This window comes from Amblyomma mixtum, chromosome 9 (genome assembly GCF_055824585.1).
Source record: "Amblyomma mixtum isolate Tamu chromosome 9, ASM5582458v1, whole genome shotgun sequence".
NCBI lineage: Eukaryota > Metazoa > Arthropoda > Arachnida > Ixodida > Ixodidae > Amblyomma > Amblyomma mixtum.
The window spans coordinates 37,411,282-37,436,929 of NC_143020.1; the positions used below are offsets into that span (position 1 = coordinate 37,411,282).

Genomic DNA, 25,648 nt, shown 5'->3' on the forward strand with positions numbered 1-25,648 from the left:
TCTCAAAGTTTAACAAACAAACCAGTCTAGAAGCCTTCAGCGGAGTCGAGAGCTCTTTCATTAGCGGCAAGAAACGGCAAGTGAGAGGCATGGTATCCGCGCAATAGCTCATTAATAACGTACGAACACTGTAACAAAAAAAAATAATCACCGCGCCTTTTTTCTGTCATCTCCATCTTCTGTACATTCATGTCAATAGTTTATGAGGTGCCTGCGCAGCTTTCCAAGCTATGGTACTCTCGGACGCTGAAATGCATTTCACGCAGGTCTAGAAGGAGCTGGAAACAAAACCATGGGGCTTTATTTTCATGCATGCGGGAGAAGCTTGTTTCTCATCTTTGAGCTCCTTTTAATAAGGTCAGTCACAGAGGTAAGCAACTTCCTGTATCTTACGCAGCATATGCTCTTTTCTAATGTGCATTTTGGTTACTGGTTTGAAACTGTCTATTGTTTTCCTTCTTTTTGACGCAGCTGCGTAGCAAACACTTCTCATTATTTGCAGTTGAAGATGGATTTACAGATTGAGCACTTTAATTATTGCTTCCAAATATAACAACTACTCCCTGAAGTTTCTCGCTCGTCTAAAGAACACTCTGTGCATAACCCTGTTGTAAATGATGCAAAGCGATCAAGGTGGCTTTACGTTTTGCCTATTGAAGAGAGTTGATAAAGGTTCTGCCATACCTGTTATCTTTTCTCGAGACGAGGCAGTAAATCTCAAAAGTAAGGGAAAAGTATACGCGAAAGCAATGATTCGCACCAAAAACATGAAGCTGTTTGCAGAACTTCCCTGATGGCGCCATGTAAAAAGCAATAAAGTGAATTTTTAGGAAGTGAAAACCTTATGCGTATCGATGTTGTGTAGCGATGTAGCGATGCAGTATAGCGATGCTTGTAGCCAATATAAGAGCGGCATCAACAGAGGTGGATTTTTTTTGTAGTACCGCATAGAGACAGAGCAAAAGAACGGTCACTTATTAGTCAGCAGTAGTGTGAAAATATTTTTTTGCGTTTGACTAACTGTAATTGCTTACCTTGTTTTGAACGGAAGGCCCAGAGTAACCGGATCAATGAGCCAGGTGAGTAGTTTATTCATTTATTATACATAAGACGGAATAAAGGCCGACATATTGCCGTCGCTTAGCCAATTCGCCTTTATTTTATGCATAGATTGCGGAATATCGCAACCTTTGGGAAGGATCATCAATGGCAGCGCTATTGCCAAGACTCAAGTGCCATGGCTGGTAAGAAACTATTGAAACATAAAATTAACTCTTATATCAAGCGGCAGCGAATAGGATAGTGGAATTACGAATGTACAGTTTCAAAAAGTAAGCAATAGTAATGCACTTCCCTCCATGCTTCTTCTTTTCGCCACTATTATTTTCCGTAAATAATACTTAATATTACTTGGGTGTTCTACACTTATCCTGCCCCCAGGTTTTCCCATTAGCGCAGAGAATAACGCTTGGGAACATGCTGTGATTAGGTGAGCGAGGTTTGCGTCTCCTAGCCTGACAGGCAGCCTAACTGCCGTTCGAAACTTTACCTTTCGAAGGCTGTGGTGTTTGTGCAGTTGCTTGCGATATTGCAGTGGAAGTAACGCGATACGAAAGTCGTCATTTGCTGTGATTCCGCCGTATTACAACGCATTTATTTTCCGCGTATAGTAAGATTTCTTCGCAAGAATTTCTTTTACATCCTTATGCCCAACTGAACGCATGTAATGAATCTGAGGGCAAATACTTTTAATTTTTTCTGACCCTCATTCCAACCTTTGGCTCTTCAATCCAGCTTTGATCATTTTCTCATATGTATGTCTACTCCCACTTCAATTACAAATGTCAAGTGACAAACAACGTGGGCTCTGCTATCGTCCCTTTACAGTAAATCATGGTGTCAATTAGCCTCTTGAGTCCGAGAGTGAAAAAGAAAGTCCTGACGCTTGACAGTGTGCTTGGAAAGTGCATCTGTGATGTCAATGTATATTTCGTTTTTTTTTTTCGCGTTTTATTGCTTTTCAAAATTTGGGTTTCAAATAAAGAGCGTCTTTGTTGTTATAGTGACGTAATCAGTAAAAGCACAGCATCATCAGTTTGTGTTCAGTGTCCCTTTAAAAATTAAAAATATTCTTCAGTGAAAATCGCCATGCTGTCTTTTTTGTATTCATCGTTCTGGAAAAAAAATTCTTTTGTGAGTGTTAGTTCGAATTTGCAAAAAAGTTGGTGATGCTTCCGTAGAAATTGAATGTAAGCCCCTGAAATTAAGACACAAAGAGGTAACCTGTTTCAACCGGAGCAACAGCCGCAAAAAAAGGATATCCTTATTTTCTCCATATAGCCTTTAACAAGAAGAAGGAAAAAGACAAAAAAGGCCTCGAAGCGAATAGAAAAATGAAAGAAGCATAGAGCCAGTTCCAAGGTTTTACTGCATCTTTCTACGCAAAGTTTTTCTGCTGCAGTGCCCGCCAATGAGCATCATGAAAACTTTTTCACAGCGTGTTGTTGTTTGTTGTCCAATAGGTCCAAGTAGTGACAATTTCCTTGCGTGGCAAAGTGTCGCATTGTGGCGGCAGCATTTTAACTCGGAATGTGATATTGACAGCGGCTCACTGCGTAACAAACCGGTAAGTTGCTAAGAAGTTACGTTCTGTTGAAGATAAGAAGTTGTATGTGTAGTTACCCGACCTAAGGTATATCAAAGACGAACTTTAGAAATCCAAGGGTTGTTTTCTGAGGTACAGTCTTTGTCGAAAGTAACCCGGCACAGGTGGTTTCTTTCTTATCCGTGTAGCGAAGCACTCATGGCAGCCCTTAAGCTCTGATTCTGTGTAAAGAAAGGTGAGACCTTGTCCTTACATTATGGCACCGTTCGATCTTTAGGGCTGCTGTAAATGCTCCGTTATGCGTTTGAGAAGCAAAAGCCTGTTGCTCGGATACTTTGGGCAAAGGTGGCACTTGAATTTTTTTCCAGTTTGATTAGTCGGGCATAAATCGCGAAGAAGGTCAAAGAAGGTTAGGAAAAAAGGGCTAACCACAGGCACATCTAGACTGGTTGCCGAACTTCCTCTGGCAACCTGCAGCTACCGCAGTTAGGTTACCCGAATCACTGGGCCCATACTACGTGAATGTAAGTGACAACTACGCAGCATTTTCCTGATACGTACAGGGTTGTGCAGTGAGAACACGCGGGCTCATGACTGTGGTCTTTGGAGGGTCACTGCGTGCGACACAGCTGCTCATCGCAGCGAAGTGGCGCAGGAGAGATGGGCCTTGACATGGCTCCTCGTGTCATCAGCCACTTCGCTTCGATGGGCGGCCATTGCGGACGCAGTGACCCTCCAAAACACACGCTCATGTACTCATGTGTTCGCACTTAGGGTGTACTACCCTGTATTTTAAGCTGAAAAAAATCTCCAAACGTGTCAACCACGCTAGCGTGTTGCTTGACGAGGTGGCCAGAACTTCGCTTGAGGCGGGCACCATGGGCATTCGGAGCTTGTAAGGAAGTACATATAATCTTTATGTTGTTTTGACTACCTCTAGAGAAGGTTTAAAAAGAGATACCAAATCAAGAACCGTTTTTATGCGTCCATATTTTGACTCGAGAAAATTGCTCTTTGCGCTGAAAGAAGGCGCATATTTTCTTGCATAAAACGTATGACGCTGTTCGATCCCAGCTGAACACAAAATCCTGTAAGGTGAAAATTTTTGTCCCGTTGAGAGTATCGTTTGCAGCTTGAGTCTTATTCAGGCTTCAATAATATTTCCAAAAATTTATGGGGCACCTAATCTCTGACTTCCAGGGGTAAACCGACAGAAAAAGCCAGTGACGCACCATCCCTAACCATGGAGTACAGATTGAACACAGTAATGTTCCTTTTTTTTCTAACCCCAGACCCGAGCAAAAGTTTGGCGCGTTAGCGCTCATTCAAATACATATCTCAAGTACCAGTGGTTCGTATGTGTACGCACAAGATATGGCACCCCTATATCCAACAGCTCTTCCCTAATGTGTTTTTTACCTGTGCTCTATGCTACGGGCCTCAGGGCATACTTGAACTATCAACAGAGTTCGGTGTGCTATATTTAGCTAAATATATGCACTGGTTTAGACATCCACAAATTTGGAAGGTTGCTCAGAGTGCCCCCACTGCTTCATATCTTTCAAAACGCTGACCATGTGGGATCAGAGTGAGTGATCTCTGACTTTCAATGGCACTTAACCTGTCAGTCACTTATTTTTAAAGAAATCTTGATAAGAAAAGTCTGCATTTATTATAAGCGGGGTCTGACGAGGCCATTGTGTGTAATCATATCTGCGTGGAATTGCTAAGACAAGCAGCTATCGACCAAGCACCGCTATCGACTGATGCGACGCCGGCGCAGACATCCCGCAATGGCAGTTGCAACTAACTCCCTACAGCACGTGCGATGAGACGTATCGCCCGAGCCAGCCAATACTTTTAAAGCAATGTTAACCCGATCAGTCATAAAAAAGTTCTTTTTTCGAGCAATTCCTGCCTCTCGCCATGGTTGGCAGAAGATTGCCCACAGACAAACCTGGTCAGGTGATGTCACGGACAGTATGGTGGAGCTCGTGAGACCCAGGTTGCTCTTCCCCTGCGCCTCTTGACAGATGTCATGGTTGGCAGGTGAAGCCTTAACAGAGATGAACCTGGCCTCGCGATGTGATTGCAATCAGTGATGTCACTGCCGTCCGGGTGATGGCACGTCCCTCAGGCTATTTTCATATATCCACTCCCGTGGGGTCACTGCTGATGTACTGTCAACCATCGAATCCGGCCGCCCTCCAGTGTGGCGGCTCCGGTGTCCAAGTAATCGCTTAAAATAGGCTCTATGGTATCAGGTAATAAAAGAAACGGCTACATAGGCGCACTTCCGTACAGTGCTTAGCTGCGACGTAATAAATGGTGGTTGAGAGAGTTGCCTAAAAGAAAAGAGGCTTATTTGACAGGATGAGTAAATGTGAACGACCAAATGCTTATAATGATAAAAAAGGAAGCCTGCGCCCCTCGTCACACGCCGAAAATATCAGCGGGCGCATGGAACACTGTTGTAAACATTGTGCAGGCACTCCCTCTGAGCGCTGGTGTGTAGGGTTATTTATTTATACTTCAAAGGTACCGATGTGCGACTTTACATGAGTGGTGGTCGTGTGTACGGCGATAAATTGTGACAGGCTTTTGGTATGCATGGTTAGGAAGAGACTTGATGAAATGAACGGCGGCGCAACAAGGACACTAACAAGAGAGGGGACACCACATGCGCACACAAGGACACTAACTTGTTAGTGTCCTTGACACTAACAAGGACACTCTCTTCTTAGTGTCCTTGTCACCAACTCGCCCCTCAGGCCATTCTTAGGAAGAGACTTCTTCGATGGCATTCTTGAAGCGTGCAGGAACATCGATGAGAGCTAGATGATTAGGAAGGCTATTCCAGTCGTGTGCGGTGCGCAAGAAGAATGATGAAGAATTCCTGCCCTTATTTAGAGCATGCTTAAAAGAGAACCACCTGACTCCGAATCTGCGGCCAATTGCCTTACGAGCAAAAAGATTAAGGAACATACGACAGTGTACTTCTTACACATACGCAACTTCTGGTGCAAAAGTGGTATATAACGCTCGTGGTGTCATGACGCGCTGCTCTTGTAGGGTCCTTCGGTGTTTTCGCCCAGCTAGCACGCCACGCATCAAAACGGTCACCTCCGTTTCTCTCTAAACGCTAGGCGCTGTTGAAAAATGACCCGGCAATCAAATCTAACGAGAACTTTAGTTTTTGAGAGAACTTCTTCTTGCGCAAGCGTGTGCAGGCTTTTTAGGCTAACTGGTAATGATGGTGCAACTCACTACATTTCGTTGCCGTTGTGCGAGGCAATCTTGCAGGGTCAGTAAAACGGAGGTAAATGCCATTATTAATCACTAAGTAGTGGCTCCTTCTACGTCACACAGTGTCATACGTGTTCTTACGCACACGCAATCTTAGATTGGGTTTTACAAGCGATTGATCCCCAGAATCTTATCACCGTGGTCATTTTATATTAACCGCACTAGAAAAATTGTGCATGCCGACTTCTTTGCTAACATGTGAACTGTGCAATGTGAAGTAAAAAAAAAAAACATTTTTTCTGCATATCCTGGATTTGAAAAAAAGGGTAGTATTCTAGACATAAGCTTGTACCAATGAGTAATTCTTCAGGAGGAGCACAGCATATTTTTCATGCTTGAACGCGTTTCCTTGGGATCGTGGACTCGAAAAAAAAATGAATTCGCCTATTATTCCTACAAAAGTACGTGAATCATTACTGCGACGCCCTCCATGCTATGAGAAATGTGCAACATTGCGCCACCCAGTTCAACTACTCGGCTTTCTGCACCTAGTGGCAGGCATTTCTACCCGCAGCCTCGTACCGATTGTGAGAACTCTTTTTTTTTTAGTTATTGAGCTAGCTGACGCTGTTCACCCTAACCGTCAAATTGCACCGACCGCCTAAATAATGGAAATAATACCGAGGCGAGATCTGGACAGTAGGGCAACGCTCTTAATGCCTGCCGTGCTCTACTGATACTATCCAGATGGGTATACTTATTAGGCGCACCTTGATGATGCACTAACAACGATTGCGCACTTGCTTGCAATGGTAGACTTTTTTCATTACGTAGATAGATTTCTCAGAAATCAAAACGACCACCGAACTTCATCATTCAACTATTTTAGCATTGAGTTTTCCCTGTGTTACTAACATCCTAAAAGCTCCAATAAATTTCATGCACCAATTTTGAGCAACCCAGTTTCTTTACAATGGGAAGGGAATTGGTGTGTACGACTGGGAGTATATTATTTTGAGGCGGTAATTTATTTGTCCTTGCATTCACATGGCTCTTTTCACGCAATTTCGTTACAGTCTTGATGCTATTTCACATTAAATGCGAACAAAAAACAGTAAACGTCACCCATGAATGGCAGTGCTGCGAATTGTGATAACTTTAATCGGCTACTCAAATCCACTCCTCTATAGATGTTGTGAGAACAGCATCGCAACATCGCTTTTCTTTCAGTTCCACCTTCGAAAACTGGAAGATTTTAGTGTACTACAACACCACAAATCTCTTCAAAGGCCCGGTCATTGAAGTGAAGAGAGGAAAAGTGCACAAGCGTTTCGAACGTGCGGTAAAGGGATACGACATAGCCCTTTTAGAGGTAAGTCACCTCACGTGAAAAGTGAGCAGGTGTGTCAAGCAGAAAGAGAACTGCACCACCGATTCATTTAGAGTCAACTTAGGAACACGGGCGCATATCACGTGGCCGGGTCACCTGATGCGAACGCTCTTCATGCCACAAGAAAAGGAGACGCATCAAATGGTCTTGTCTGGGTGGACCATGCGCGCGAAAAGTCAATCTGGGACGCTGGTAACAAACTAACATAATAATAATAATAATAATAATAATAATAATAATAATAATAATAATAATAATAATAATAATAATAATAATAATAATAATAATAATAACAACAACAATCTTTGTTGCCCTTTATTTTTTATGTGCACATTTTCTGCCAGACATAAGCATACAATGCTTGTGGGTGGAAAGGCAGGATCAGCGGTTACGTATCGTGCAAACATGCAATATGTAAATAGTCAGAACATGACTCAATGCACCAGTGATACAATATTTTATTATATTTGTAACACAGGAAGAGTCAACAGGAACTTACAAAAAAGAAACAGACACATTCTCAATAATAAACCGGTAAAGGCGCTGATTCCAGTTCGTATCTTCAATAAGGCGGAGCACGCAACACTCTGCTGGGTCCAGCTTAGTTGTGCGACCACCAGCGCCAAAGAAAACTCGTTACGAACTCGTGTTTGCCTGACGTCAGCTAAGCCCGTACTGTTGTTCAGTGTTGCGACCACTGACAGCAGAGTGTAGAAGTTATTTACACATGCTCCTCACTTCCAGCCAAACCGCAATGGCGACATGTAATTGATGGAGACTGCAACGTGGTTCTAAGGCATTGACTTTTATTCCTGCAATTCTGCCGTACGTGAGCTGAAAGACAAGAAGTTTAGCATGGTCAAACTGGAAAATAATTTATATTCATGTGACTTCATTTTTTTAATCTTTATTCTATCACGCCTTACTACCGTAAAGAAGTGCCTCCTGAGGAAAATATCCCTTACAGCTTTGAAAACACAAAAAGTACGCCAATCGGCCTAATAATGTTTTATTTCCGTTAGGTGACTTTTTCTGTGTTAAAGCTCTGCTCATCTTACAAGTAGCAAAATGACCTCCTCAAAACAATAAGGAATGCAGTAGGAGTGATTGAAATATTTCCTCTCAAGAAGATTATTACATGCTAGATCTTACCTTCAAAACTCGAAAGTATTAGGCGAACAAAGTTGAGGATCCATGTTTTAGGGTCCCTCAAGATAACAGCCGAGCATTCCACATCAGCGTGATATATGACTTAAAGCAAAACGTGGGAGCACAGAGCTCTTCTTCATCTAATAAACAAGACATCCTAGCTTTGAAAGCGCAGCAAGAAGATGCAGAAAAAGTTTGTGCTCTATCTGCCAATCCGCAAACTTAGCAGCCCTTTTAGCACAACCCCAAGTCAATATCTCTTGCAGAAAACTCCTCACCAACCGCAATGGATAACTTCAAACATGATAGCGTGCACAAACAAAGAGCAGTCGAAAACAGCTGCAAAAATTGCAGACTGGAAAACTGGAGAATGAACAACTTTTTATCATATTTTGTGAGCAGCAAAAGGAACCTATCACTAAAGGGATTGTTCTATTGATTATCGTCCTGTTTTCAAAAAAAGGACGAATACCAGCTGAAAAAGCAACGACCTCTCTCGATTTTTTGTTTTCTACACGGGGCGGACATAATAACACGAAAAAGTATCGCTATACACCTCAGTTCTTGTGCGCATTTCACGGAAGTACTAGCTCTATTGTGTTTCTGTTATATTCCAATACGATACGCAAAGTAGCTTCAAGGTAACAGTTCTCAAAGCACAATCATAGGTAATATGCCATCATGGATTGGAATTGGGGGAACATAAATTGTGGTGCAGGTGATGGGCTTGAGTATCGGTTTTTTCCAAGCTAATAGTTTTACGCTTCATATATATTATATTAACTTAGCTTTCGATCTGTTTCTGGATCGATGAGAACTACAAAAGATAGCATAAATTTGGAATTAAACTACTTCAAGTAAAGAAACAATCGCTGCATGTATGTCTCAGTAGTCGAGAGCGGTCTTTTTTCTCGATTTACAGACAAATATATATAATGCTCCCCAGGTTTAAGAAAGGACTGTTGTGCGCACACGCATTCACTGTTCGCATGAGCAAATTTCTCATGGTGCTACAGTCTTAAAAGGTCCACTACAGTTTGCCACGGCACAGCCAACGCTCACGTCTTTTAACCATCATTTTTGCGCAGCTGATCAGAGAATTACCCACGTTTGACAATTTTGTGAGACCAGTGTGTCTACCGCCTCAAGGTGCGAAGACCCCGAAAGTAAAAATGCTCCTGGCAGGATACGGCGCTATAGACTTCCGTAAGTATTCACCGTGCCCTGTTCAACCACGCATGCTTCAGAAACTACTCTGCATGCCTTAGGAGACCATCGGCTGCTTTTTAATCATCATTACACAGAATGGCAAAAAGCATAAGACGTGCACTGTATAAAATGTTTAGCACTGATTTAAAGCAACAACTGAGCGCTTTCAAAGAGCGTGCAAAGAGAAAACGCCGTTCTCGACAGGAGCTTTCCAATCTATTCTGGTGCGTAGCAAATACGGCAGCACCAAGGTATTTTTAACGCGACAGAGCAAATGGCCCTGTGTCGCCGAAGAGCCAAAGTCGTCGTTGACGGCGTTGGCCATGGACATAAAATCCTTAAAAAATCCTCAATCCTCAAAGAGGAATCCTAGGTGCCTGGGGGGCCGCCTAGATAACGCGTGAATATGACATTATCACAACCTGCCTTCCGGATTGTGAGCAAGCCGCTCACTGTGGCCAGTTACAGTTGAATAAGAGGCCGACAGCGAGAGGTTGCTCGCGAAGAGCAACCTGCGTCTGAAATGCCCCACAGGCGGTAGCGCAAGCCTGTTTCGCTTTTGGGTGACTAAACCACATAACACCAAAGCCTAACTACAGGACATCTGCCAGCAAGTGTGATCCCTTAGAAACCAATGTTCTGTCGTTAATTTCTTCCAAAGGAGGGTCACAAATGCCGCCATTTCTACGGCTTTCCGTACTAAAGTTAACTTCTCCAATCTGAACAAACAACCAATCATTCGCCTCAGGCTGCAGCGGCCTCGACGACTGCGAGTAATGCTGCAGAAAGAACTTTGACTGAAAACGGGACAAAAAGATTAATGTACCTAAACGCACGCTTATTTCAAACCAAATCGGGGAACGCTAAAACTGAGCACTATTTAGGGATTCCAATTACGCAAGTGCAGCTCGAAGATTTGCCGCGTAACATTTGGATGTCATAGCGCTTGTGGACGCTAGCAAAACAGCCGAGAGATATACATCCCAGATCACGCGCCTGAAGCCGGAGTACCTGGGTTTCAACACGACCGCGGCAGCCGCGTTTCGATGGAGGCGAAACGCAAGAGGCGCCCGTGTGCTGTGCGATGTCAGTGCACGTTAAAGATCCCCAGTTGATCGAAATTATTCCGGAGACCTCCACTACGGCACCTCTTTCTCTCTTTCTTCTTTTAATCCCACCTTCCTTCCTTCCCTTACGGCGCGGTTCAGGTGTCCGCCGAGATATGTGAGACAGATACTGCGCCATTTCCTTTCCACAAACACCAATTTACCAATTTAATTACCTCTTCAGTGCCTTCAGTAGCCTGCTAGGCTCATAACCAGGCAGACCTCTCCTTTATTCAATAAAGTCTCTCTCTCTCTCTCTTACGTTCACGCCTACACCAATGCAAAATAATGAGGGTAATATCGACGGTGTTTCAGGTAACTTGAACCAAGGATTTAAAAAAAGTGATTAACCGCCGCCGGCTGAAACCAACGGTACCTTGTTTGCCATCATGTGGCGCTCTTCAGAATATTTTTTTAATTGGGCTTAAATAGTTAATTACTAAGATGAATTATGCAAATTTTCAAATATTCATTTTAGTGCAGCGATCGTTACGTTAGGCTGTAGAGCAGGTTTAAAAACGACCGATCCAGTTTACTGTAGCATCGCATCTCCAACGGGGTCCTTTTTTCGGGCGTGTAAACAAAACCCGCGAAATATGAAAAAATACCACGCGACTACGCTCGGGTGCTACCAAACTGCAGCGCTCTCAACGGCGTTTGGAGCAAACGGAGCGTGCCGGCTTACCGTAGGGAAGTGAACGGCCGCCGTACCGCTGCAGACAGTGCTCAAGCACTGTCAAGCCGCTGCTATGAGCGGCGGCCGTTCACTTCGCCACGGTAAGCGGGCACGCTCCGTTTGCTCGAAATGCCGTTGAGAGCGCTGCAGTTTGGTAGCGCCCGAGCGTAGTCACGTGGTATTTTTTCATATTTCGCGGGTTTTCTTTACATGCCCGAAAAAAGGACCCCGTTGCAGATACGATGCTACAATAAACTGGATCGGTTGTTTCTAAACCTGCTCTACAACCTAACGTAACGGTCTTGGCACTAAAATGAATATTTGAAAATTTGCACAATTCATCTTAGCTAATTAAAGGGACCATGAAAAGAATTAAAAGCCGCTTGCAAATGTTAGAAGTGATGCTCAGAAGCATTGACACCAAGTATGAGTCTTCGGAACTCAGCCGGCAATTTATTATGAATTTTTAAAAACCGTGTTTTTCAAAATTCGCGGGCCGCTTGGTGTCTTCGTAGGGAGCAATTCTGAAACCAAAACCGGGAAGATGACGTCACTAGTCCCATGACGTCGGCAGGCCACCACACGCTGTCATTCGCTAGAGCCGCCGCAGCTTCGACGTCACGGGCACACTTCCGGTAGCGGTGAAAATCGTCTGCTCGAGCTGCCGCGCGACCCCCTGGGGCAAGCGCGAGCGAGGGCATTGCCTTCGCGCATATGGTTTTAATTTACCTCTGCCGCCTCTTTCTGTCGCGAGTTCGGGAGCCACTAGCAGTGCCTTTTTCGACCGCCCAAGATGAATACGCCTTGCTGTGTCGTCGGCTGCAAACCCAGTGACTGGCGAGGTGTTGAACTCAGGCATGTTACTCCTAGAGACGTGCGTGAGCGAGCAGCCTGGATGGAGCGCATAGGACTGCCAGCGTCGCACGCACGCCGAAGACTCCGCGTTTGCGGTCGACACTTCGCACCTGACGCTTACTACTATAACCCAGCGCTCGTTCGATAGTCAGGCATGAATGTCAAGCAGCTGAAGCTTCGACCGAAGTCGCTGCCGACACTGTTTCTTCCCGCCGGGAAGGTGAGTTTCCAGCTTACAGCGATCGGTATGGACGTTTACACGATATGATCTGCGATGGAAGACAATTTTATCTACGGGAACTTAAAAAAAGGTGCCGCATTTACTTAGGGCACAGGACGAATTCGAAGCGTTAGCTGTCGCGGAGGGCCTTGGCCTGACGGCTACGTACTGCTGCTGTTCACATTCGGCTGCTGCTTCGACATGCAGACTCTGTCCCGACCTTCTTTGACTCTCCCGTCCGTTTTACGACCGTAATACCGTATGTTCCTTGTGTTCTAAGTCGGGCGGCGCGATTTTGCGATCCCGCAGCCGGGTGTCCAACATCATTCGAGAGCTAGGCTCAGTATATGCACGGTGTTTCACACCAAGACTTGGCAGCATCGGTGTGACGGCCGAACCAGCGCACAAAAAAAATAAAACATTGTGTGAGCCGGGAACAGGTCCGGGTCCATTCTGCCAACTAGCAAAGAAACCCGACGCGCGCCGCAATCCAAGAAAGCGCCGAGACCGGAGAGACGCTGCCGACGCACGCTGCTCCTCGCGAGTGCGACAACCGGAAGTTGTAAACCGAACGTCAGCGAATGACGTTTTCATGGGCGGAGCCCAGTCCCGGAGCTGTTTTCTTTATTTTTTTATGGTGCCCCGCGCGTACGAGTTGAGGGGGGAGAGAAGGAGGGTGATTTTTAATCGCCTATAACTTCGTTGTTATTGATGATAGCTCAAAAATTCTTGCGCTGGAGTGACGAGTGATGGATTGCCTATCTTTACATAATCTCAATAAATTTGTTTCATAGTCCCTTTAACTAAGTAAAAACAATAAAAAATATTCCGAGAAGCGCCACATGATGGCGAACAATGTATCGTTAATATCAGCGGGCTGCGGTTTACTGCTTTTTTAAAATCCTTGGTTCAAGTTACGTGAAACACCCCGTATGTTCCAGAATGAATTCGGGGGAACAGGTATTTCTTCACCAGTGCTGAGTAGTTAACATGCAGAGAAAAAGATCACTAAGAGGCATGAGTAAGCGCAGCGCGGGGCATTGAACCAATGCCTGTGTAGGCATTAGAGGGCTGCCCCTGCCTGAACCTCTCCCGTGGGACTCGCAGGAGCGGAACATCGTGTGCCAGTCTCCAGTATATTGGGTAGAAGTAGGAATCTTACAGTCCGTGTCACGTGTAGATCTGGCAAGACGGGCAGGGTACGCCTGATCAGGAAATCGGTTTTATGGCGGGCGGTCTCAATTAAGCATCGAGCACATTGCACGTAGGGTTTAATGTCGGCAATATGGGTAATTGGATATGTTCTAAAATGCGACAAAGTAGAGCTTGTCGGCATGTAGCCTAAAGAATACTAGAGGAGTGGTAAAACTATTTCTGCCTGGGGCTAATGTAATGTGTGTAGTTTAAGTCACTGCAATAGCCGAAAACATGTTTTTTTTCTGCAGGAAAAAATAACAGGTTTAAAAGTTTGCTTCACTCGCACACTGAATAGTCACGTTTGATTTGGATAATACAGTCTAGATAAAAAAGAGAACTTATCACGTCGTTTGCAGGTGATCTAGTTTAATCCGGCTAGGGTCAGGGAGGGGGAGGGTTGATCTCTCCCCCCCCCCCAGCTCTGCATCATATGTAGTTTAATGGAACACAGTTAGAGCCTTCATATGCGCAAATTACATGCACTTCCCGCGTGAAGCCTCATGTATGTAAGCGGCGTTAGATACCTTTATTCTCGAGAGGAATTCGAATCTGTGGCGATGCGACCCGATGAGCTTCGCTTGTCGAAGCTATGGACCTCTCAGCCATGGTCGGAGCCTTCCACCCTGCATGTTGAGGTGTTAGCCTCTCATGCTGTTCGTTGGGTATCGGCGTCTTCAGCAACATTCATCTGTGCTCGAAACAGTCTAAATGCAAAACACACGGGCACTTGCACATGGTAGCCAAAGTTCAAAATCATTGTCTGTTTTGTGGCACCGTTTCGAAATCAAGAGCACAAAGCCACCTTTCACCCCTAAAAGCCCCAAGGAAGAGCAATGTGACGAGCTTGGAGCACGTTACGCAGAAGCACGCGAGATCTTAACTCCCCCAGCGAGGTAACAAATAACTTAATTACCACTTTTTAACTACAGCATAAAACATTCATTGTTGTAAGTAACTAAGTTCCTCAAAACAAAGCGTTAAACAAACCATAGCCTACGTGCTAACGCATACCCGTCGCATTAGCTGCATTTATCGTCCCGTAATTGTTTGCCGGCTACAAAGAAAGAATTTCGTTCAGTTGCATTTAGTACCACTAGTTCTAGCCAGGTGAAGTCGAACATGGAATCGTGGATGCTTGCCGCTTTTTAAGAGCAACAGCGCCCTATGTATAGCCAGATCACGTTTAATATGGACAGCCCCATTTTGTCTTGACCAGTCCGTTCCTGGAAAAGGCGGAAATTTATATTGAATCTGCTCTCTGTACCCATCTAGGAGGACTGCAGGTTAGGTAACGTATGTCACCAAGTGCTGTCCTCAATTGGGACAGCAATAATAGTAGACGAGGCCACCTTTCTAGGGAACGGAAAAAAAACTCTACATTCGCAGCTATGGAAAGAAACATACACAAGAAAAGAAGAAGAAACAAATCTCTTAGAGCAACAAGGGTCCACTCAAGTGATCATGGCAAGGCACAGATCCGAGGTTAGGAATGTGACATTTCGCTTCATTAGTTCTTCCTGGGCTGTAAGAGAATTCATGCTATATATATTGTGGCCTGTCCAATTTAGGCTTGGCCACAAGTGTTCCACGTAGAGCGTCTCTAGATGTTTGAGGGTTCCTTCTTTCTGACTCGCCCGTGTGGGTTCAACGGAGGCCCAAAATCACTTGTTACATGAGCAAGTACTGCATTTTGTATTCTGCCAGTGAAGCGGTGCAATATCAGCGCTTTTGCTGTTTTATTTGACGTCCAGAGCAAAACATACCTAAAGAACTCCTCTACCTTGTCACGGCGATGGTGCCGATGGAGGCATGCTGTGCTTCTTTCGGATGGTGCTATTGTCCTGTGACACCAAAGGCCTTTTGCACTAGCAATCTCCGCGGGACGGCATATAAGGTACGTATACATTTGTTGCGGCCGTAGCCACAAGTATGGATCTTCATAGCGCGCGAGCGGCTTTTGCTGCTCGTCAGGAGAGGTCAGCTCTATCATTTAGCATTTCCGGAAACTCCGTCCTAACTGCCCATTCGGGGCAGTTTGAGCTGATGAGTCTGCTCGTTGAAGAACATCATTCATGCGTTAGCTTGCTGGAATAGGTTCAGCGACAGTACAGTTGAAATTCACTTACGTTTCCGGACATTCACCATTTATAACTTAATACATCTGAAGCAGAGCTCTATGGTTATGTTTTGCGTGAACGTTGAACCAGTTTAAAAAAAGTGACACAAAACGTTATGAGTTAATTTACGCCCTTGACATTACTAGACGAAGTACTAGGCAACGATACAACTTACACTGCAACAAAAACGCATTTTATAGTTTGGAGCAGGCTGCGCAATTTCACTTGAACATGTGTTGAGCTACGTTTTCAAACCTTTTTCCATTACCCGACGTGTTCATGTGTACTAAAATTAAAATAGAGCACGCAAGCGCTGCAAACCTCCTTACCAGTGCTCTCCATAAGCAGGAATGCACGCAGACAGGGACGGCTCGACGGCTCGTCTTACAGTTTGGATAATGGCGTCAGCATCGGCAATGGAGCACCCGCCCTGCTTCTTTCAGTGTTCGTCAGCTCGCTGTTTATGGTTAAATCAGGGATTTGTCGCAGCTACATCATGATCCGGTACTTAAATGATAACCACGAAGCATAGCGCTAACCACCGCAAGAACTAGAATTAACACTTTGAAAGTGGTTTTATTGGTTGCGAAGATGAGCCTGGGAACTGCCAAAGACGAACTGTTTAAACACAGTGCATGCAAGCGACCAATCCCTGAATTAAACGCTAAAAACCTCACTCATGATTACTGACGGAAGAACTGCGGCTGCTGCGAAAAGGCGAGCACCAGAATTAGAGGATGGGTGCGCCAGACCTGTCTGTGGCCATGCGCTTTCAGTGCTGTGGCGCGCAGCGATGCAGTTTTAAAACCATTCATGCGCTCCGTTTTACTTCGGGCTCCCTGTGCAGTGGTGTCAGTATTTTTTTTTTTTTTTACAAAAAAAGATGGTCGTCGAGTACGGTTCAGAAATGACATCACTCTTGAGGAAATATCGTGATCACAAACTGGCGCTTGAATATTGTTCAGCAGTCTCACAATATTCGAATTCGCGGTACTCAAACATTTTAAAGCCGCATTCTGAGTGAGTCTCACAGCTGCCCTCAGTCGTGCCTGCGTGACTGCAAAGTCTGAAAGTTCACATATTCAGCTTTTATTTAGATTTCTAAGGAAGCCATGGCTGGTGCTCTCCTCAGCCTGATGCTCAACCTGTCCTGACTGTCACAAAACGATGACTCTACTGTCGAAAAGTTGTACCTCTGCTGAAGCAGCCTTGTGACCCTTGCCGCCACTGGGTTTTCCAAAGCCGCGTGAGCCCATTGTTACCACGCCCTTGGAATGAAAAAGCCAAAACTTCATTTGAACTGTCTGAATTCGTGACAACGTTTATCCAGGGTATTAGATAACTTTAGAAAGCTGACACCGGTTTCCTTTCCTTAATAGGAAAAGTCAAATGTAAGACACGAATATTTTCACACGCCTTTTTTTTTTCAGCAAGGTGTGTTGCTGGGCAAGTTGGTTGAGGTACATCTTGTGAAAAACAGCACTTGCAGACAAAGGACCAGAACGAGAAGGACACAGTTGTGGACAGCGCCGTTGTGTGTCCTTATAGTTCTGGTCCATTGTTTGCACGCGCTGTTTTTCACAAGATTTTTTTTTCAGGTCGCGTAATGGAATAGCTTCTCATATAATGGTTTATATCATCCGCACAGAACCCTCAAGAAACGCTTTCTAGCTCGTATTTTAGGGGCCTTATAGACGTCCTCTGATGTCAGTGGCCGCTATGAAACCACGAGCAACAACATATTTCGTGGACAAGCAGAAAACAACTTTTTCTTTTCACGCTCTTTATTTAACTCTGTCACTTTTCGCTCTGCTTATAATCGAGGTTGTCAGCCCTGCTTGTCTGTAGTTGACCTCAGAGCTCCTTGCTTTCACCTTTACCTGTCTAGACAGGGTGCAGAAAAGTGCCAGCCACTTCCCCAGTGAATGATTTATAAGGAAAGCGTAGCTCATTCTCAAAAAAAAAAACAAATCATGTCTTCCTGGGTGAATGTTTACACGTAACCAAAAAAATATGTGCACCTGAGTGGTGACATCTGGAAGAAGTTTTGATGGCCTCCGACTCGAGAGATGAAATGCTCTTAAACATTTTGGTCAGTTGGCGAACATGAGCCCATTGCCATAGAGGTTTCAGCTTATAAAAGCAACGGTCATCTGGCACCCCCCCCCCCATACATACTTTTATGTGAACTGCGGAAGCAAAACGTGACAATAAGAATAATGTGCGTGTGTATGCTTAAAACTGTGACCTAAGTAAGATTATTTCTTAGAAAGAATATTCCTTACGATAATTTCTCTGAAGCACAACGTATAACAGCAGACGCGATTAAGAAATCAGCATATTTTAAAGTCCCAAAGTAATTTACAGTTTTAAAAATAGATCTAAGCTAGTCTAGATCGATATAAAAATAACTTTATGCAATTGAAAAGATTAGTTCATGAAAATGAAGATATTACATTTCTTTCGCGGAAGTGATATGGCATCCAGCCACCGCAATGTTCTACAACTGCGAAAAACATTGACGTAATATTGTCTTTCTTTTGTGCAGGGCGACTCGGGCAGCCCGCTGACGGCGTATATCCGCAGAGGAAAGGACACCAAGGCATATCAGCTTGGAATAGTGTCTTTTGGCAATAAACGAAACGTGAGTGGACTTGTTCCGAACGTGTTCACTCGGGTTTCTAAGTACATAAAGTGGATTAATAAGGCACTTAAAACAATGAGATTATGGAAAAAATTAGTTGTGTAAACTGGCGAACTGAGTTTTCAATAAATGCCCTTTTATTTTTACAAGCTGGACCATCAGTTGTGAATTTGGCGGCTGACATATGAAATAAAATAAAGTGAATATTTGGCTGTTTTTGATATTTTTGATGCTTTTTGTAGACCTATTTCATTATTAGATAGCTGAAAGCCAACCATCTTGAAATAAAAAAAAAAGGTGTTAAATCCCAGAAAATCAATGACTAGAAGTGCGTTAACGCGCTTCAAAAGCAACTTAAATATATGGCTCTCTGGGTAGTGGTGATCGCGGTTTCTCAACGTTAACTCTGTCAAGCGTATGGAAATTCTGACTTTGAGCTTGTTATAGTAGCTGTTTAATAAACTCATCATGCTATTTCTTGGGAGTGCTTCATAAGCTGATATGAAATATAGTTCATTGAAATGCGCCGCTAAGTGTTTGTACCTAAGCCTTCTACATTTCTCCACATGTGAACAAAAGGTCGCAAAGCTTTGTAAAGCAGCCGTAAACATCAATACGAATGAATTATATGTGATTGCTAACGTCTTTAAAATAGCGAGTACATTTTTCCTCAATTTCAAATTCCCCGCTCTACAATCGAATACGGCTAGTGCCAAGCGGAGGACCAAAGGTTGTCCTGGTCGTTCCTTACCTCGGAAGTTATTAATAAACAAGAAAAAACGCACATCTTTGTTTCGACGTTGCCTTTGTGAACTGACCCTAGCAATGGGTGGTTGGTGACCGGATCTCGGAATTGGCTGCATATCGGTGCGAATGGTAGCCAGTGATGAGGTCCGCTCGCTTGCTGCTGACAGAGCACTGCGATGCACCGGACCAGTGGATAGCACTGGCTGCGTGCCGCAGAGAAGAGGAGGATGCTTTCTACCACCTCGCAATATTCGGGTTCTTTGCCACATGTACTTTGATGCCACCATATCTCATATTACTTCCGAATTCCAAGCGTACATTTGTGCAAGACATTCTCTACATCATGCGCTGGAACTCACCGATTCACATCTGCTAACGGAGTTCAAGATTCTTGGACACTGGCCGCGGGGATCATCTGCGGTGAGGGCCTCCCAGGCCATCCTGTGGTTCTTGACTGTCGGGCCTGCACGACAGGCTCTGACTTTGCCGAAGCGTTTTCGCCTCCTACTTTCTGTTATCTCTCCCTTTTCTCCCTCACCCTTATATCCACACATCTTTTTCCAACAGTGCAGGGTACCAAACTGGATTCATCTACAAGATAACCTTCGACGCCTTGCCTCTTCCTCCTCCTCCTTCATCTATCAGTGACCAATCACAAAAGAGCAACTGGACAAGTGGGCAACGAGCAATACACAATAGAGCACCAGGTGCTATTTCAGTTCCTATCACTGCGAGTAGCGGCTAGACATTCTGCTACCGTGCATGAGAGCGCGGCTCCACTGCGGGGCCTGAGGGAGCATTTGTGATACAACGAAATACAGAAACGCCCTTGAAATTTTTGGGCTCATCAAACAGTGAAGGTTGCTGAAGGTGTCCATATTCTGCGCGCGGCGGGCCTGATCTTTTCGCAGTGTCGGCTCATTAAACTGCTCGAGCAATGTTTGAAAGTACACGTAGGTTCTTTGGCCCAGATGTGGCAGCGTGCTCTTTCTGCCGACTTAGAAAAGCGCAATAAAAAGACAGGGACAAGAAGAAGAAGAAGCACGCAGGACAAACGAGAAATTATAGAGGCCTATCGTATTGTAAAGAAAGCTGAAAATTGTATCAGCACTCCTTCCCTGACCTTATCACGCAAGGAAATTGCTTACCTTGATGCCTGTTCACGCTAAACACACTTGTGGTAAAGCCGATTCATTGTTTGGTTAATAATTTGTTTCCGCCCTCTATGTATCTGTATATATGTGTTTTTTCCAAAGTAAAGAACTAGTTGATGTCAAGCGTTTGTCCTGCGTGCTTCTTCTTCTTCTTGTCCCTGTCTTTTTATTGCGCTTTTCTAAGTTCAACATGTATTACCAACTCGCCCAACTTTCTGCATTGCTTGAAGTCCTTTCTAGTACACTGGGTCCTGTGTTACCTCTTTCTTTATGTGTGAATCCTTCAGTTACCTTAGTCAACCTTATTGCTGTCACTACTTGTAGAGCAAGATCCTATTCATTTTGCATTCGTCATCATCTTGTTCCTGACGAGCTGCAAGGTATCTTCAAACCATGCTTCCCTTCTTCGAGGCATGCAAGAAGAATCACCAAGATAGTCCGTTCCGAAATTTGGCGACAGGTGCGACATCTCCAGGTGGTTCTGCGCGCGTTTTCGTCTTCAGTGGAACTTGCTGGTGAAGTCGGTGACGCTCTGTTTCGTCGTTTGACACGTGAAGCCGCCAAGCAAACGGATTTCCTGTGGAATCGGACTCTGCCCTCTCTGTGTGCCTGGTCCAAGTCAAGACAAAAGAATGAAGTCTCGTCGGGAAAGGTGACTTGCCTCGGTGAATGTTCTTTACCGCAACCCGTGGCTGAGGTGTTGCGTTGTGGCCCGAAATTTAGCAAAGAACCTAATGAATCTCCTGTTGGTCTTCTGGCTATGGTCAGGGGAGTAGCAGCACATGTTGACGCGGAGGACAAGGGTCGGTTTATTTCCGAAGCCGTTGACTGCATTTCATCCAAAAAGAACGTCAAAAAGAGGAACAAAGATGTAATTTCTGCTATTAACTACCTTCGAAACAATGACTTTGCCCTGTTGGTTAGCGACAAGGAAGGAGGGTTTGTCGTCATGCCAAATTCTTTGTACCGTGAAAAGGCCGATCAGGCATTTAATAAGAATTTTGTTAAATTTACCTCTTCCCGGGCAAAAGTGAAAAAACGAGCGTTCGAACTATGTGAGAGTTTGAATCTACCGAATTTGTGCAAAAGTATCTCAGCAGCAAAAAGAGACGGGTTGCGTGCCTTTTTTTCTGCAAAAACCCACAAGGAAGGGGTGCCTTTTCGTGCCATTGTTACGGAAAGGGACTCCTGGCAAGGTGCGGTATCCAGATTTTTGCAGAAGCATATCAGCTCGTTACCTTTCATGGATCCTTTCATGATTCGAAGTTCGTCGGAAGTCATAAGCTACCTAAAGAACAGGGGACAAGCTTCTGAGAACCTGTACGCTTTCTCTTTGGATGTGGTAGATTTGTTTTATTCTATCCCACAGTCGGATATGCTGCGGGCTGTAAGAGATCTTATCGAAGCATCGGGTGCTGTCGCATTCCAAAACTCGACGGGTTTATCTATTGACAACTTCTTAGAAGTGCTTCGTTTTTACCTTGCATCAACATTTGTTATTCATAACGGACAGTCTTTTCTTCAAAAAGAAGGCATATGCATTGGTTCCTGCCTTGCCCCCATTTTAAGTGACGTCTTTTTAGCCCATTGTGACAGGCGCATTAGCGACAGCCTTGATAAATCTGTTGTTGTCAAAGTGTTTAGGTATGTGGATGATTATCTTGTGGTTATGAAATCGTCAGAAGGTGGCCAAAGTAGCAATGCTATAAAAAATGTCATCAAGGTGTTCGAAAATTATTCCCACGGTCTGCAGTTTACGTGTGAGGATCCTATCAAAGGCAGTCTGCAGTACCTTGACGTTTGTTTAACTCTAGATAAGGATAAAGTCTGCTGGGTGTATCAGCCGCGTACCAAAAAAGGCATTTTGAACTATGATTCGGCCCACTCAAAGGTAGTAAAGAGGGGGATTGCCCTAAATTGCATACGTGAGGCCCTCAACAAATCGTGTAAGCATAAAGTCTCGGCCAGTGTGCAGATGCAGTCACAGCGCCTGAAAAGGGCTGGTTTCCCACAAGAAATCATCGCCTCTGTGGTTGAAAGCCTAGTGAAGGAGCTAAACTCTGGGAAGCGAAAAGAAAAGGCTCCCCAGACTAGGCGTCCGGCGGTGATCCCCTACATACACAACGTGTCGCACCGGCTTAAAAAAGTGGCCGAGAAGTGCGGGGTATCCGTCGTGTTTTCAGCGCCCAATAAGCTCTCACAAATGTGTCGAGCTGTCAACGAGGTGAATGACCATCCTGGGTGCACAACGAAGCATGCCACCCGTTTCACAACCTGCGTCACAGGGGTGGTCTACGAGATTCCGCTCTCGTGCAAGAAATCGTACATTGGCCAGACAGGCAGGTGCCTGAACGATAGGTTGAGGGAACACCGTCGTGCTGTGCAAGCTGTAGCAACGGATGGGCACCTAGCAGAACACTGCAAGTCATGCAAAAAATGCAAAGCAAATGAGCCACAGTTCAATGCCACACGCACGTGCGGTAAAGGAAAAGAGAGGCTTCACAGAGAAATTATAGAGGCCTATCGTATTGTAAAGAAAGCTTAAAATTGTATCAGCACTCCTTCCCTGACCTTATCACGCAAGGAAATTGCTTACCTTGATGCCTGTTCACGCTAAACACACTTGTGGTAAAGCCGATTCATTGTTTGGTTAATAATTTGTTTCCGCCCTCTATGTATCTGTATATATGTGTTTTTTCCAAAGTAAAGAACTAGTTGATGTCAAGCGTTTGTCCTGCGTGCTTCTTCTTCTTCTTGTCCCTGTCTTTTTATTGCGCTTTTCTAAGTTCAACATGTATTACCAACTCGCCCAACTTTCTGCATTGCTTCTGCCGACTGTTTATCCTTAAGGGGTGGTACAGTTAATCATCTTCTCAGCATTTCTTAAGATAAGCGAAGATGCCCTGCAATCAATTAATTTCTTTAAGGAGCTCTGAAGCAGCACAGGCCGCGCCCTCGATGATTCCTCCGCCCATTCATGAAGTCGAAGCAAGTAATATGTGAAGTAGCTGAAAATGACTTGGTGTGGACAGCAGGTTCAACACCTCTGCGCTCTGCCGCACTTAAGCCAGTATACCTACCCACCGCAACACCGAACATTCAGGCAACACGTGCAGTCCAGGCACTGCACATTGACGACTTGACAAGTGTATATAGCGTGGCGCCATCTTTCCGCGTTCAAAAAAAGCAAGATGAGTGACGAACAAGATAGGCTTGCGCCCGCGGGCAGAGTGTCAACACCTAAATATATTTTAACAAAACTTCGTGCTGGGCTAGTTGGTAGGACATAGTTGAAACTTGGTTCAGCGCAAAATACGAACACAAAGTAAGGAAACGACACACACGGAGCGCTACTAACAACTGATTTATTGATGTATGCAAGAAACACATTTATAATCGTTCACACACATGGGCCCATTCGGGCGGCTCCAATATACTTCAACTGTTTTACATGGCTCACACTTATCTAAGCTCACCTTATGTCTCTGAACAAAGCGCGGGTAAGAAGATAAGGTAGTGAACTCTGAACATGAAGATGGCAAAAAAGAAAAGATATGGAAGGGATATGAACGAAAAAGTTCGAGAATCGACAGACGAAAAATGTGTTTCTTGCATTCATCAATAAATGAGTTGTTAGTAGCGCTCCGTGTGTGTCGTTACCTTTCTTCGTGTTCCTCTTTTGCGTTGAACCCAGTTTCAACTAAATATATTGTTACACTGTGATTCTTGGGAGGCCAATACAGCTTCAGCGAGCTAGAGCATCGCCATGGGAAGTATGCGGAGAAGCTTCCATTTAGCAAGCATGTTTAAAAACTTTACCGCGAAATTTCAGCCATTAGTTTTGCAACTATAAAGCCGTATTATTAAATGCTTGAAGAAAAATTATTAACTCGGGAACCAGCAAAAGGAACATAATAAAGGTTGTGTTAGAGGTAAATTTATGCATGTGTTCGTCGCGACATGCTTTCTACGCTAGAACCAGGAATAAACGTGAGCAGTACTCGACATGACTTGAAAAAGCCTCGCATACCTTCTTGTATAGTTTGCCTGAATAAGTGAACAGAACTCCGCTCACACATTATTTTTCCGTGCCTTTTTACTGTGATACGTAATAAAGACGCAATATATTGCCTTTGCGTTTTGATCATAATAGTTGTAGTGGTTCACCTAACCGGAGGCTGGTAACCACAGGATGGTGGAGGGGGTTCAATTGACGTCATTCTAAACGGCACTGGATGGCGGAATGGCACCTTACCCCGCTGAGCAATTCAAAAAATTTGATATCTACAAGGATTCTCTCCATAAAAATTAGGGCTTAACGAAGGTGCTAGTATTTACCTATCGTTTACAAGAGAAGTGTTCAAGTCCCGATCGTTGGTTTAGCATAATGGTTACCCTCGTCAGAGTAGCCGTAGCGCTAGTAGTAATAGTAGTAGTGGCAGTAGATTTTGTTTTAATGGTAGTAGTGTTTTATCTTGAGGTGGTAGTAGTAGAAGTATTAGCATGCTTATGTAGAGTCTGGTAACCTCTTGGTGAGAGGATGAGCTGGAGGCAGGTTGATGTCACACATCTAATAATGTCACTGGAGCCCACCGATGCAATGTAGGCCGCTGAGTGGTTCCAACCGAGAGAAGTGAAGAGTGACAGCGTAGCGTTTCAGCAAAGGTAAAGGCGAGTTAGACGTGCGGAAGCACGGTTTGACTTGGTTTAGCTGTTCGCATTTCGTTTTGGATGTTCACATTTGGTTTGGGAACATCTGGATGTACACACCTCAGGCCACGCGCTAAAGCAAAGATCAACCTTTATTGTTTTCAGCATCTTGAGAAAGCAATCTTAATGATGACTGTCTTGACGTCTGTATTGTAACAAACTATTGTGGACATTTCCTTGACACGGGAGAGCGATGGGAGCGAGCTGAGTTTCGCGCCGCCATTTCCGATGTCTGGAGAGACCTTGGCAGCGAGCCAAGGTGTTGCGCGCCAGTAACGTCGCGGCGACATGTCTGAAGGCCGAACCCGACCGCCCAGCCTATATTCCTGTACGTAGCCGGCAGCCGCGGCTCCCTCCGCGCACGCAGGCGGGCGCGCTACCTTACCCGCATTAGCTGCAGCATCAAGTTGCAGCGGCTTGCGCCGACCGTCTTCGTGGGGATCGCAATCAAGGTTAAGTCAGGCACATCCTAAAGACCTCCTCACACGCCGTGAAATGTTGCCTTCGCATTAAAATACCTGAGCAGCTGGGATTGACTGCCCAGTGACGCATGGGTAGCCGTCCTGGCAGCTTTTTGTTTGTTAGGGAACGTTAAGGCAGAACTGATAAAACTCTTCTTTCAC

The 25,648-nt window shown here is 44.7% G+C and overlaps 1 protein-coding gene across 1 annotated transcript; it reads left to right on the top strand.

Moving 5' to 3' along the window:
* The first annotated feature begins 292 nt into the window (after positions 1-292).
* Positions 293-18,519, top strand: LOC149328764 (chymotrypsin-1-like). The gene is made up of 8 exons (XM_089561818.1): positions 293-370; positions 1,052-1,079; positions 1,171-1,244; positions 2,523-2,626; positions 7,082-7,223; positions 9,479-9,596; positions 15,405-15,547; positions 18,319-18,519. The coding sequence occupies exons 1-8, from the start codon at positions 293-295 to the stop codon at positions 18,517-18,519; spliced, it is 888 nt and encodes a 295-aa protein (XP_089417944.1).
* Positions 18,520-25,648: the final 7,129 nt, after the last annotated feature.